Genomic DNA, 16,185 nt, shown 5'->3' on the forward strand with positions numbered 1-16,185 from the left:
TTTATGTAGGTGTTTTGGAACATACAGTTATTATGCGATAACCTAATATGTACTGAACTGCAGTTTTGTGAAGTTTGTTTGATTTTTGTTATCACAGGGGATTTCCCCTTTAACTCCCTCTCTGTACTGAGAAAGCCAAATTTAAATAACATTTTAATCATTACGGCCTAAGAAAGACCTGCAGCGTGTAAATTCTGTTTTCCTGTCTGCCTTTTGAAAGCTTGCTTTCTTCAGCCTGCAGGGTCTGCAGTATGGCTCTCCCTTGTATCGGTAAGCCATGCATACAAAATAAGAGTGTAACATTCTGAATATGTAGATGTGGCTAAGTATTCTATGAAAGTAAGAGCATATCCCATTCAAACAGGCCTGAAAAGGACTTGAACTTCAAATGCCCTAATGCTTCTGTTAATATTAATGACTAACCCCCTGGAGTGTGAACAAAATTAGAATGGCCAGGGTTAATAGGCAACAAACTTTTAGACAGCTTCAGTCCTGAATAGTTTCTCAACAGTTCCTGGGGTCTCATAAAATCCCTATCTATGTGTGAGGTCTCTCTACACACCATGTCTGTCAACACTGAAGCCACAAATCACAGAAAAGAGAGGAAAAACGTCAATGAAACAGTCAATGACCTCTGTAAAACCTAAACAAAGCTGAAAAATCAAAAACCCGTATCGACAATTTTTTAGATTGTAATTGGCTATTTTTAATTTTTATTTGGTATACTTGTCATCTTAGAAATTGTGTTCAACAAGAAGACTCTACATCAAGTTTAATGAATCTGTATTTATAACATCCAGTCAAAGTGCAGCTTACTGTAATCATTTGATAATGATCAGATCTAAGTTGAGATGAATAGTTCTACTTTTGTCAGCACATGACTTTCAGTAATGTACCCACTGCATGAGTGTAGTAAAACAAAACATTTCACTGCACATTGGACTGTATGATGTGGGACATACTGTATAGTCATTTATTTTAAATAAAGTTTTTAAGTACAGTATGTCAACTAAATGGTTGCATTGTATAAGCAAATTTCTTAGAAGAACTGTTTTTAGGGAGGCTAAAATAAGATGCACAATCATGGATTTGTTTTATCTTGTATATTACAGAACAAAATGTTTTATATAACGCTACACATCTGAAGTGGTATTTAAGGAGTGCAGTATAAATTAGAGTGGGTGATCCTGGTCAAAAGGTGTAAGTGATGTTTTGTTGCAAGACAAATTAAGTTGGCTGAGAAACACAAAAGATTTTTTTTGTAAAGGCAGCCTGCAATGCTTCCCTTTACACAGAAAAATCTCTGGTAAGATAAAGGTGATTAAGAAAGTGAATGCCATGTCTGTAGATATCCAGACAACAAAAGCTGTCAACAGGTTCATTGGTTATAAACACACGGCAAACCATGAACAAAGACAGTTCTTAATAGAAGAAAGCAAATCATTTAAGTAATTTAAAGAGGGAAGGTAAGCAGAATGCACCAGACTCAGAAAAAAGGGATAAATCAAGTTAACTGAAAAAGACTTTGTAATTTAAATACAATCTTCTTGGAAGCAAGTACACTGACAGTTTATAAGAACAGGCTTTTCTATTTGCACTGCAAGTCAGTGATTTTCACCCACTTAAAAAAAATGTTAAAATGGTCAAGTGAGAAAGTATTTACTTGTTAAATGTTAAGATTAAAGATTTTACAGAATTTAGAAAACCTAAAACCAAATTTGAATGGTTTATATAAAATTCTTCAGTGGATTTCCTGTACTTAAGTGTAGATTTTCTCTCTCCTCAGGCCAAGGAAATGGAAAACACTTAAGTGCTTGTGATGTAATTGGTATTCACAGCCAATAGCTGCATACTATACAGGCCATGTCCTCAGTCTGTCACCGTGGCAACAGGATTTCCTTCAGAGCTCAACCTCAGGTTCTCTTAAAAGTAAAATGGCTGAAAGAAAAAGGAATCCAAACTGGACAGAGGAGGAGAAAGCAATCCTGTTGAAGGAATACTCAAAACGAAAAGAGATCCTAACAAGCAAGTTTAACCCTGCAGTGACATCAGTCATTAAACAAAAGCACTGGAAAGAAATAACAGATTGTGTTAACTCTCAAAATCCCACAGTGAAGAGAACCATTCAAGAAGTTAAAAAGAAATATGAAAATCTATCAACTGCAGCAAAAAAAGAATACAGAGAATTAAGAAAGGCAGCTACAAAAAGAGGTAAGTGATATCTTTGAACAAGTACTAAATGTTTACTTAAAACATGAGTGCAAGTTACTCTTCTTTTTTTCAGCTCAACTTGTAATTACTGAGAAATATTACAGAAAAAATTACAGTTCCATATTTTGCAAAAGTAAATTGTAACCAGTTAAGGTAAGGAATGTATCACTATGCGGTGTACCAAATACTACTTTCAATGAGATACAGATGGCAAGGATATTGACCTGCAGTTCTTTGGTGTGTTGGGAAAGGTGTGGCAAGTTTTCTAATTGGAACAAAAATCTTCAGAAATCAACTTTTTAATTATAGTAGGTGGATATTTCTGGGATGTTTCGATCAATTTAGGAATCTTGGCATCTCACGTCTTGAAGGAAGGTTTGATTATTACAGCAGTCCATTTTTTGTAACAAACACAGTGACTTCAAAGGGAATTGAAGCAAAATAATATTATAGAGCACACAGTGGATGGTGATCTCATTGAGACAAAGAGGTACCAGTTAATTAAAAGCACAATGAAAAAATAAATAAATTAATCATAGCAGTTTCCTGGTAAAAATATGAAATAAACTTCAAAAGAACTGTGCGAATTTACCATTTTATGCAGTATACTTTCATAAGGGAGAACAAACTCCAACATACTTAACAACAAAGTAACAGTTTGTTTTTAGAAGGAGGTAGGTGTGAAAGTATTGTACATGCCTGGAAGCAAGGATGATGGCGCAGGAGGCTCATTAAGGTACTGTACACAAAATAAAGACTTTCAGTAAATCAATAGCAAAATAAGAGCTGTATTTTTAAGGCAGCAGCACAAATATAAGTATAGTAGACTCAAATGAACAAAAGTAAAACAAACATGAACATCTGTAAGTAAAGAGGTAGACTGACTTTTACCAAGAATTGGTAAATATTGGTAATATTCAGACAATAGAGACTAGTCTAAAAATTGTTTGACAGCAATCTATTCAAGCTTTCTTCCGATGTTTGGTAGTAATTCAAAAACAACTTCTGAACATGTTTTAAAACACCAGACTGGGACTGAGGCTATTACCCTATTCTAATTTAACGCATTATCCATCTAGTCATCATAAGTACATTTGGTTTAAGGATCTCAGCTGTTGCAATAAAGAAAAAGAGTAATTTGTCAATATACTGTATTTATAGCTCCACAGGAACCCTCCCAGCTGTCTGGCCCATCACCCTTACAGACCGTTTCAGTATCTAGCTCTCCAGCACTCCCTCCAAGGATCATGGCTGTATCCTCCTTTGTCCTACCAACTAGTAGACCACAAGCACCTCTTCCACGGCCTCCTCTGTTGGTTCCTCGCCCTCGACAGGTCACTCCAGTCCTACAGCCTCCTCGAGCCGTTGTCAGCTCTTCAGCGGATGTCCCGTCCACTCCCAGAGGAACGAAGGAGTTAGGAAACTTCGGCGAGGAGCTTGATCGGATTCATTCTGCCATCACTAACTGTGGGGACAGGATAGTGGCTGCCATTGACCCTATTGCTTCATCTCTCCGTGAACTCACCCACCACCTTGGCTCCCTAGTGGATCTGCTGGCAAGACAGCCCTCACCTCCATGCCATCACACGGCCATTCAAACCTCTGAGGACAACCAGGAGTCGTCAAATATAGACAACACAGCTCTACTGATAGTGCCTAAAGTCGAGGAGTCTTCCCCTTCCTATCCATCAACATCTTCAACTCAGATGATCCAAAAGACTGACGATTATAGATAATACTACCGCCAAGCACCCTGATGAGAGAAAAGGACTCTTACCATGCTGTGCATTTGAACCTGTGTCGTACTGATAATTAAGAAAGGTGATGATTCTCACCAGGATCTCAGCTATGTTAGCTGACTAACATTTGTCTTAAGAATTGGACTTCTATTCCAGCTTATTATTCCTTAATCGCTAAGCATGCTAAAGAGATGGCAAACCCACCAAACACCTGTTACTATTTAGATAGGACATGACATAAATGATACAATCCCACAATAGCCTGACATTTCACATATTGTATACAACTCAACCCCAGTGATGTATACACATTTAGTTTTGAATATCAAAACAATATTGTTAAAATAGGAAGCCTTCATTAAAATGTTTTAACATTTAAAATGTTATAGTCCTTAGTGGACAGGCTAGAGATTTCCAGTAATTATTTGTGCAGCTTTGGGGTGGACCAATATGAGAGTGTCTATAAAAGCCTAAAAGCTATCATTTCAAATTCCATTAGGAAAAAGTACCTTCAAAAGAAATTCATAGCAAGCATAGGTAGAAAGGATTTCAAAGCTTCTGCTCATTTAACAGGACTCAATGGCAATGAGCCTGTTAGAGAAGGTGATGTCTCTCCCTAGGAACCTACATAGTGCTGAATTCTCCTTGGAGACCTGGCTTTTTGAGTTGGTGAAATTCACTGGGTATTGGCACTGTGCGATTCTGAAGCCAGAGCTGTCCAAGAGCTGATGTGACTGAATCCCAGCAGGGCCGTAGGGGCACACAGAGTGGTTTTTAAGGTTGATATATTTAATTCAAGGGTGTAACAGGAAGCTTCAGGATTATATAAGAATCACAAACAACACAATAAGTACTTGTAATTTCTTCATTAAAACTAATATCATCTGGCACCATTATGAATCCAGTGTTATCCAATACATCCTATTAATACCATAAAGTTCACCCTTTATTCTTTTTAATGAATTTTTTGATGGCTTTATAATGATTTTTAAACTTATGTAATTGTAACTGCCATGAATACTTTGGACTTACTCGGGACTACAATTTCTTTTACAAGCTGTATTTAACTAGAAATTTCTAATTGTTAAACTGTAATTTTACTTCAGACCCCATCTGAGAGCAGCTTTTAGTGCTTTGGATACCCAGTTCACATCAGGTCACGTTTATCTTGAGCCAACCAACACTAAAAATGACACTATATCAACATTTAAATGTTAAACTTTATTACAAATAAATAAAAACCCCATATTGTGTTTGTTATGGATGCCAGTGTCCTACTGTATCAACACTGCTGTCTGTGTAAAATGACTTTACCATCCCCTTAACTTGACAGCCCATATACTGTATAGCAGCCCAGATAGACTGTAGCAGCAGTCATCCAGTATTCATCAAGATAAAGTCACTGTATGTCTGTATTAACATTCCCCACATGGACTCTGACTTTGCCTCTTTCGCACAGACCTCTGCCTACTTTTCTTGACTAGGGGAGAGGCAGGCATCCTCGTTCATCTGACCATGTTTCTTCCTGATCCGTACATCCCAGCAACATCAAGGCAAAGGTGTCTTTAGAGGCTTGTCAGATTACAAGGCTAATAACAAATGTACATTATTGAATATGTACAGTATATAACATATTCCATGCTGCTTTATGGCATGAGTTCACCTGACTGAAATTAATACAAATTATTAACACAAAGAATTAGTGATGTGTTATAGACAGTTAGAATATTTATCGTACTTATTGAGCTTATAACCCTCTCCTGTTATTTAAGGAAACAGATTATTAATATTTATAGTACTCAAAGGACAGCTTTACTGCTGAAAGTAGAAAGTAGATAAAACCTATTGAGGAACTAAGAATATATTTGAGGAGGAACAAATACTGTATATTACTAAATATGTGGAGTAATGTATTTAATTATGTAGCAAATTTAAATACATAAGTTTAAAAGAAGTAATACTAAATGAAGAAAGATTACGTGGAGTTTAAAACACAAGTCTGATCAGTTTATTTTCATGATTCATGTCAATGGAAGTAATGGATGGTAACAACTGCATGAGTAGTTCTGTTCTTTCATGTTAAATATCAAATATTCTGTACATTTAAATTAAACTTAATCAAAATTTACAAACAGAGCTGGCTGCATGTCTGTACTGTAACTTATGACACTATTTGAATGATTTTTGCCACTTTTTAGATGAGTTTTTTTCATTTTTCACATTAAAGGGATAATAAAAAAAAATCTTATTAAACAGTGTCATGCACCTATGGCTTTAATGACTTCCCATTTTCCCTCAACCCCGAAAAACAGCACGTCAACTCTTTCAGATAGGCAAAGAAAATGCTGAATACAGCATGCAGGAACCATGCCATGAAAAAGGAAATTTGGCCCTCACATTGCTGTTGGGATTCTGGTCAACACGCATGCACTGCTTGCATTTTTAAAAAGCAGGACACCCTCCTGAGAGCTGCCATCCTTGAGAGCTGCCTATGCTTTCACAGACGGTGCTGTAATTTCGACCAGTTGATGAATTTAAAACTGACAAACTTTTGGCCTCCTTGAATTTGGGTAACTCGGAATGTGCTTTTGCATGTCTTAATGAGGCTATAGGGTCTTACTCAATGAAGGCCAGTACTCTTACTCTTGGCAGGCCAGTAGTTGAAAGGAGAGAGTCAAACAAACAGGTAAAGACTGCCTATACTTCAGAAGTAACTGGTAAGTCTAAACACTTAGCTAAACCATTTATAGACTATTAGATTATTTAATAGTTAATAATATTAATAATAAGTTATAACTTAATAATAAGTTAATAATAATTAATAATATTATTTAATTAAATTATTTAAACCTTTGCCTACTGCCCTGTCTCTCTCACACCTGAAGAAGGCTCCACGGCCGAAACGTTGTGTTCTCTTTCTTCTTTTTTTCAGCATGGAATAAACCTGTTACTTGTTCCTTTGCAGCCTACGCATGCTGACGCAGCTACCCACCTGAACTATTAAATTATTTGCTTATAACCAGTGAAAACACGCAAGTTACACTTAACCAAAGTCAGCAAGACTACCTTTGAGGTTTTTGCTTTCAGAATATGGGTCTTAACGCAGCATATCAAATAGTCCTCTCCTTTATACTGTACTTTAAGAACAATTTTAAAAATGTCTTAAACATGTAATTCCTTTAAATTTACCATAAGACCAATTCATACCATCACCTATTCTGTTTCCCAGTTTAAAAACATTATTACCCACTACATATAAAAGGACTGAGATGCTTTTCACTAAACACCACAGCCACTGAGTGATTTGCCTCATTACTCTTTCAAGCAGTAGGAGAGTCAATTTAATGAACATAAAAAATTCATCCTGAACACTGAGGGTAACAAATGCTTTTGACTAGTGAAAACTCAACAAGAAAGGGGGCTGGCAGCTGATTAAAAAAAAAACTGTACAGCCTTACCTGTACAGAATATTGCTGTGTTGAATCCAATAATGTTGATACATATAGTACACATATCACATAGTTCAGCTGGTGACATTAATCACACTCAAACAAAACCATTTTCTTATGCAGAAGCTTAAGGTCTTAATCTAATGTAAAACTATCTTCCCATCTCACAGATGTCTTAACTGAAACACAAAGATACCATGAAGACTTGATTTGTTTTTAAGTTAGCTGTAAAGTGCAGGTATTGCATAAAACACCACCACTTTGAACTTAATAAAAGCTTCCAGGTCTCCAATAGTAAATGTCTTTGAAAAGACATTTTATTTAATTTTCATATAGAGTGACAGCAAAGAGATTGTTGAGTAAAACTGCAAGATAATATTTAGGTACATTTTGTGATTATCGTGTTTGTGTTACTGATGACATTTAAATTTAAAGGGGCATGTGGTGAAGAGAGCCCAAACAACCAAATGGTGTCCGTTTTCTTTGTATTCAAATCCTCTACTATGAGTGAAAAACCTACAGGAGATAAATTGGGGATTTAGCAAGAACATTTTAGCATCTGGGTCCTCCTGGGCGCTGACAGGCTTTTCTTTCCCTGGGTGTCATCTGTTTTCATACAGCAGCAAGTTCTGAGCTTTTATTTGAACTACACATAAAATAACACAGATGTCTGTTCCACCAATTCAACTTTAAAGTCAAACAAGTATAAAATGAACACATCTATGGAGGAACCCTAATATCCCTTATTTTCAGTGAAAATTAAAGTGATTTTCCATCATTGTAGTGACTGCTGGACTGTGGCAGATCATGAAATAAAAAGAGTGTTATTCTTATATTTAAAACAACAGTACCAAAAATAAAATATCTAACGTTTTATATTATAAACCTCATAAATAGAGAAACCTGACAGGCAAGACTAGTAATTCCTGAGTTTCTCTTGATACATGGAGAGAGATATTGGTTTCACAGATGCCTTTCTGCAGACTTATGAAAAATACCATGCTTTCAAGCAGCACGGCCATATGTTTTTAAGAGGGAAAAAAATGGTTTTCATTCAGACCCATCTCTTCCCTCTAATGTTCTAATTATTTAGTACTATTTCAACTGACAGTACATAAACACTCTTTTGACTGCCAGATACCTTATGAGTCTTTAGGGAATGGGTATTGCCTGCCCCAGTGTCAGAACAGGACAGCCATAAGGCTGTAAAATATTGTAAGGGAGACAACTTGTTATCGAATGCCTCACTTGTATTTCCAGGTACCGTATATTTTTTTCAGATTTACACATTAGTGAGTGCTATCACATTGATTACAAAATTTATACAGAAGTGAGTTACTCACACACACACACACACACACACACACACACACACACACACTTTAAAACAACACTTCAGGCTACATCTGTTATATTGCTAAATACAAAACACTTTATTCTCTGACTCAACAAGACGAAAACTGTTACACATCTGTAAATATTTAATTTTTTTTCTTCACTATCTCTGAACAATGATATCTCGACTTTTGAGGTCAGAATGGCTCATGTGAGGGTCCTGCTTAAAAAAACGTCAGATGCAATTGCCCAATCCCTGAAATACATTCCTTCATGGCTCATCCCTAAATATGTCATTCAATAAGTCATGCAGACCTTCTTCCCCGTAATTAATGTGATTTTATCCTGTAACCAAGGTCTGACTGTCGAAGATTTTCAAGATAATGCAAGATGTTTAAGAGCACATCCTGCCAGGCATAAATAGTGTTTAGGTAGCGGTATAGATTAAATACTACAGTAGTTGTAATAACAGAAAAATACAATGAAAACAGCCTATTTAAAGCATATGGTTTCGCATATAGTTTCACATATTGTCAGTGCCGGTATCTGGAAGGAAAGCAAAAAGTATCTGCCTCTAATATGAGGCTCTTATGAGCCTTTTTCAACAGTGGGAGTCAAGAACGCAAGTCCTCAGTCACTGATGCATAGAGGAGTGAAATGGATAAGAAATGCAACTGAGTAATCCTTACTGTGTGACAAAAGTCAAAGACATTTGTTGAGTAAGGACTGGTGTTTTCACCTTCTTAACTTTCTAAGTTTGAAGCATTATTTTCAAATTAATTTCAGATTCAACTCTACACAACCTAATGTTTAAACAAAAACATAAGAACAAAGAAATGTTTGCAAGGGGGAAAATCAACTGTAAATTTAATCATTTTATGTTATTTGGAATTGCAGCTTTAAGAAAAACAGAGCCGAGTAAACAATTAGGATAATAATCATAATACAGTATGCCATCATGAATCCATAATGATCATAATATCGCATAATACAGAGTCTAAAATAAAGATTTATAACTTCATCAACATCATGTAATAAGACAGATTGAGAGAAGCAAAATAAGACAGGATAGATATGGAATCAGTAGAGAATGGATGACTATTTTAAAAATATTATGTTGTAGGACAGATTTATCTCAATAACAAGTAAGTCTAGAAAGTAAAGTCCCAAATGTTTTAATAAATCATTTTAGAAAAATATAAGGAGAAATAAAGAATTCTATAAAATGGCTAAAAGAGAACAGGACTATATTGAATACAGGAGACATAAAATCTAAAATAAAAAGATTTATTTTACAAAAATGGCCTTTATAGCTGAGTAACAAACCTTTCTTAAATCATGTATGGAGATTGCAACAGAACATTTCCATTATACTGCAGACAAAAAGGTTGTGTGGTCAAACAAGACCAAACTGAAACTTTTTGTTCTTAATGCCAATAGTTATGGGAAGACCCAGCCCAGCACATCTGATGGACAATGCAATCCCTTCAGCCAAGCATGGTGTTGGCAGCTTTATGCTAAGGGATGCTTCTCCTCAGCAGGTACTGGGAAGCTAGTTGGGCGGAGTGGTGGCTCTGTGGCTAAGGATCTGCGCCTGTGACTGAAAGGTTGCCGGTTCAAATCCTGCGGCCGGCAGAGGAATCCTACTCAGTTGGAACCCTGATCAACGCCCTTATCCCCAACTGCTCCAGGGGCGCCGTACAATGGCTGACCCTGCGCTCTGACCCCCAGCTTCTCTCCCTGTCTGTGTGTCTGTGTCTCATGGAGAAAAGCTGGGGTATGCGAAAAGATGAATTCCTAATGCAAGAAATTGTATAGGGCTAATAAAGAAACATTTTAACATTATTATATTATTATTATAGTTAGGATAAAAGGAAAATGGACAGAGCAAAGCCCAAGACAACCTGTTTTAATCTGTTAAAGGCTTAAAAATTGAGGAAAAATTACCCTTTCAGTGGGACAACAATCCAAAGCACTAGGCCAAAGCTACAACGGAGCAGCTTAATAATAAGAAAGCAAATGTTCTTGAGTGTCCCAAAGTCCTGACTTGAACTTCAACTGTCCATAAACTGTCTCCAAATTATGTGAGAAAGCTTATATAAATCTGCCAAGAACAATGGATAAAAACTGCACCAAGTTAGCGTGTAACATTAGTAGAGACATAAAAAGACATCTGTGTGCATTTGCTGCCAAAGGTGCATTCACCAAATATTGAATTCATGGGTCTGAATACTGTACTTATGCAATCAACATTTTTTTTCTCTTTTGTTTTTGCTGGCATTTACTGTACCTTCTCTTATGCTTCAGTTTAAGCATTCAGGTTTTGAATAAAATATTAAGTGAAAAAATGGTAGGCATCATGTTGCATTTTCTCAATATGAGACACCATAGGAGGCTTTTGCAAGTCAGACTAGCAAAAGAAGTGCATTAAAAACTGAAAACAACTAACTTTTTTATACAAAGAGTTTTGAAAGTCTGGAACCATTTTCCCATCCATGGGATACTGATATCCTGGCTGAGATCCTTTGCCACTTACAACCCAAACAAGCTAAATAGGTGGAACCTTTCATCCATCATACATTCTTCTGCTACAATACACAGTCATTTTCAGATAATTAATGCTTAGCTCCTTAGCATTTTTCTCTGTATAAAGTCTTGATGTCAGAAAAAAAAACACAGATGAGCACTAAGCCTCAAAAACCCCACAAAACATTAGAGCATTAGAAGAGCATACAGTGAAAGGGGACTGGTTGGTATCTGGCTGGCAAATGCATTGGTTCTGCTTGCAGAGGGCACACTAAAGCTGAAGATTAAGATGTATGAACACTAAGACACCTGCCTTCAGGGCTGAGAATGCAAATAACAGTGCCACTCATCAGGTTTCACAAAATCTAGTTTGGACACAGCAAAAGAGACCCAGAAGTCCCAGGGCCTGAGAAAGCATTGAGTGTGCTTCATGCCTATTTTTTCCAGAGATAAAGGTATATAGAGAAATAGGTTTGTTATTGAGGTCTCAGAAAGCATTTTGATGGTACTTTTCTACAACCAAAAAAACAGGGAACATCCTTATACCAATTATTATATGTCTCTGAGTAAGTGGCATGAGGAAGATAGAGTTAAGCCTAGAAATCATCTTCTGCTAGATTTAAGAAAGTAATCTAGGGCAGATGAAAGTACAGAGCAGACTGAACTTTCACTGACACTCTACCACACACAACAGGTATTACATTAGACTTGATATACAGCCCTATTAAGAGCAGAACACACAGTCACAAAGAAAAGTGCAGCTAAATGGGAGTTTCTTAAAAATCAGCGTTTGGATCTCTTTAACAAACATTTGTCAGGAAAAAGACAAAGAACAACTGAGAAAAATTATGCTGACTAGCCCAGCAAAATAAGACTATTTAATAGCCCTTATCCCCGCATGCTTGTGCCGCGGATGACAGAATATTGTGTCTTACTTGGTGCATCTTCATTAAAAAGAAGTCTCAGAGCTCCATTAATAACTGAGCACCTATCACAGAAACACACCACTGTCAGGTGATTTATGCATTCAATAAGGTGCACAGAGTGCATTTTTTTTCCAATTTTCCTCCTTTATTTCATTCTATATGAGGAGCAAGGCTGAATGAAGTAAAATAAGAGTCCTTTCACAAGGTAAGAAACCAGACAGGTTAACTTTTCATACTTAAATCCCTGCCTAAATTAAACATCAACATTTAACAAATTAAAAATGGTTATTTACAAACCGATAAGAACATGTGCACAAAGAACATTGAAAATTTCTGTCTGGCCAAAATGCGTAAAATAAAAAATGCAATTTTTTCATATCATCTGATGTATTATACAAAATGCTAATTCTGCTTTTATAGACAAAAGCAAGGATTTGTCCCTGTGTTCCCAGGGTAGGTGGCATTATGTTTACAGAAGCCAATCTATCATACTGCAAACAACACTGCTGTACTAGGTTAACTGCTATTATGTAGGCTTTGGGGGAAATAACAAGGAAGAAAAAATAGATTAAAAAAGCAATAAACTTTTTATCCGAAAATATAGTTGCATGTGGCTAGGTCAATAAAAGGCAAGCTGATGCGGTCATTTCAGATTTCAACCCATCTTTTACGATATGCTTTTCATTCTAAGGTTTCATTAATATACTGTAGGTACTAAAGAATGTCATGCAAGCAAAGTGATATTTAATAATAATAATAATAATAATAATAATAATAATAATAATAATAATTGCTTACACTTATATAGCGCTTTTCTGGACACTCCACTCAAAGCGCTTTACAGGTAAAAGGGACTCCCCTCCACCACCACCAATGTGCAGCCCCACCTGGATGATGTGACGGCAGCCATAGTGCACCAGAACACTCACCACACATCAGCTATCAGTGGGGAGGAGAGCAGAGTAATGAAGCCAGTTCATAGATGGGGATTATTAAGAGGCCATGATTGGTAAAGGCCAATGGGAAATGTGGCCAGGACACCGGGGTTACATCCCTACTCTTTTCGAGAAACGCCCTGGGATTTTTAATGACCACAGAGAGTCAGGACCTCGGTTTTACGTCTCATCTGAAGGACGGCGCCCGTTTACAATATAGTGTCCCCGTTACTATACTGGGGCATTAGGACCCACATGGACCGCAGGGTGAGTGCCCCCTGCTGGCCCCACTAACACCTCTTCCAGCAGCAACCTTAGTTTTTCCCAGTAGGTCTCCCATCCAGGTACTGACCAGGCTCACACCTGCTTAGCTTCAGTGGGTTGCCAGTTGCTGGCTAAATATATATATTTGACAAGATATTAAGAAGGTCTTGCATCCATTAAGGAAATAAAAATAAGTGACATGAGCTGAAAGTAATGTGTTCATATACAATATCTACAGTACATTTCAAAAGACAAATTTCAGTGTAGTAGGATGCTTTAAGTTTTCTTTTTTCACTGGGCTCACAGTACTGATTGCACCTATGCAGCGTGCCCAATCAAATTAATCACTGCATTCCAATTTTATACATCGCACGACAGATTTTTTATAAAAGCTATTATCAAGGGACCATAGGTACAGGAATGTGAGAACCTTTAAATAATATATTGTCATGTCTTAACAGAAAAGGCATAAAAGTAGGAGTTTTGAAACTACTGTAATGTTAGAATGTTTATAGTCCTATTTACTTTCAAGAGAAATAATTCAAGTCTGAGAATAGCCTTCAAGTTTTTAAAATGCACCATGTTCTACAGCACTGTGTACTGAGGACTTTTTTCCAAGTCAAAGCTCTAGAGAGAGATATTGCATGCATTCATTTCCAACAAGTATTTTCTGTATAAAAAACATTCCCCTTTGAATACAATGCCTTACTGACAGCTGTGTATATTTATAGATTCTTAGAAAGAAGGAGAAGCCATATTCCTATTAAAAAACAGTAATGCAGAATGGATATAAGAGCCAACAAAAAGGCATGCACTTCTCAGCAAAATGTCTCCACATATGTTTTATTTCCACCTGGCTTGCATTGTCAAATATTCTATAATTAAAAGTCATATGGGCTACTCATTGTAGTGTATACTCTGTGTGATATTTAGAATACCAACAAATTCATTTTTAAAGCTAATTTGATCTTTGATATAAATTATCATTTGTGTATGTGTCCACATTTTATATATGCACACCAGAAATAATGTACTGTATGTAGTATTTCTCATAAAATATATATTTCAAATGTGGATGTAATTTAGATTCTGATTAATTACTTTGCTAACAACAAAACGATTTAAGGAAACTGAAGTCCGTCGAGATATATCAGGTTATATAAACAAGGTCATTACCAACCATCCAATACCTGTGGTTTTTAGAACCAATTTAATTTCCTGACAATATTTGAAACCTGCAGTCTTGTATAGAATTTCAGAACTGATAGTCCAAGTTTGAATCTGAATTTTGTTTTAAAACACAGCAACCTCAGAGCCATTACACCATTTTTTTTTAAATAACTCATCCATCAGGTCTGAGAGAGACTGTGAATATGCTGACTCTTACAGCAAAACCATGCACCTTGGGAGATTCCAAGACAAATATCATAATTGGTGTGAAGCCTCTTAAACAGCACTGTAACGCACTGCAATAAAAATGCCAAAAAGAAATTCATCCATAAATATCACAGCTCAGGTGGTGAGTAAATGAATCTTAACAGGAGCCAGACTTAAGCCAGCTTTCCTAACAGAAACTAGGTTGAAAATCCATTATGAAGGGGACACAACAGATGCTTTCTATTATAGCCTAAGATCCACAGGGAAACAACTGGCCGATTATTTGCTATACAGCTCACTCTTAAAAGAAGTCTTAAAAAATACTTATTGAACACAACAAAAAATGCAGTGATGGTCAAGCCACAGAAGCGCATAGTGCAGATAAAATTTAACAAAAATACAGTCGTTTCGCCCTCTGATGAGGATGGACCATCATTTTTCAGGTGAATGTTCAAGGTTTTCAAATAAAAAGGCTTTCACATGATTCTCAATCCCCATAATAGTATTTGTGGAAACAGTCCTGCATTCTACCCTCAAATTACAGTGAGCTGAAATTGATTTTCAGAAAATAACAGCAATTTTCTTCTAGTTTGTAACATAACATTTTTCGCAAATTACTTAATCAGGGTATAATGCATTAAAACAGACTTTTAGTTCTACACACATACTTCCACAATACTGTCACTGCACCATGAACTTATAATGACTTTGACTGTGACAAAAGCCTAGAACACCTATATTAGCAATGTACTGAAAGACAGATACACAATGCACACAAAACCAACCAAGTGAAAAAGGGCTGAATCAGTAAACTGATTGATTAAAAACACATTCACTCAACAGGATTTTAGTAGAATCCTTTACATTTACAAATCAGGATTTTTTACAAAAAAGCATTTTTGTTGTCAGAATTTTGTTCCATGAAAAAAAAACATATTGGGAGTGAATAAAAGCATAAGAACGTGCTTTAAATCAAATTATCCTTGAAGCAATTGTGCAACAGAAACAAATATGAAACCCAAGGATAAATAAAGAAAACCCTCACTTTGCATCAAGTGGCTTTTGGGACACGACAGATGTCTCAGGATGAGTCTCCAGACCGTTATTTAAAGGTGTGTTAAGGGAACGGAAAGCAGCACCTGTACAGTTTAATAGGGGATCTCTGGAGAGCTCACCTAATCCCTTCCTCTCCATTTTGGGTTTTGCTTGATAAAGACACTAGCAGTGAAAATGCAGAGAAGAGTCGTTTTTCCCATCCTTGTCATTTTGAGAACATCTATTTCCATTTGTCAGCAAACTCTACTTATTTATACATTTCATGTGTTGTCCCTGATGTTTATTCACTGCCAGAAATGGGCAGCAACTTTATTGGTGCTTGTGCTGCAACAAAGCAGGCAGCCCTTCATAATAATTTATCTTCTTA

General features: G+C 36.3%; 2 protein-coding genes across 2 annotated transcripts in view; one reads left to right on the forward strand and one right to left on the reverse strand.

Moving 5' to 3' along the window:
- The window catches only part of LOC148819527 (uncharacterized), a 119,792-nt gene that overhangs the window by 77,806 nt on the left and 25,801 nt on the right, over positions 1-16,185 (reverse strand). The window lies entirely within an intron of this gene.
- Positions 1,935-3,947, forward strand: LOC148819528 (uncharacterized). The gene is made up of 2 exons (XM_088934507.1): positions 1,935-2,211; positions 3,373-3,947. Exons 1-2 carry the CDS (start codon positions 1,935-1,937, stop codon positions 3,945-3,947), a joined length of 852 nt encoding a protein of 283 aa, XP_088790633.1.

This window comes from Atractosteus spatula, chromosome 16, assembly GCF_055471065.1.
Source record: "Atractosteus spatula isolate fAtrSpa1 chromosome 16, fAtrSpa1.hap1, whole genome shotgun sequence".
NCBI classification, from domain to species: Eukaryota; Metazoa; Chordata; class Actinopteri; order Semionotiformes; family Lepisosteidae; genus Atractosteus; species Atractosteus spatula.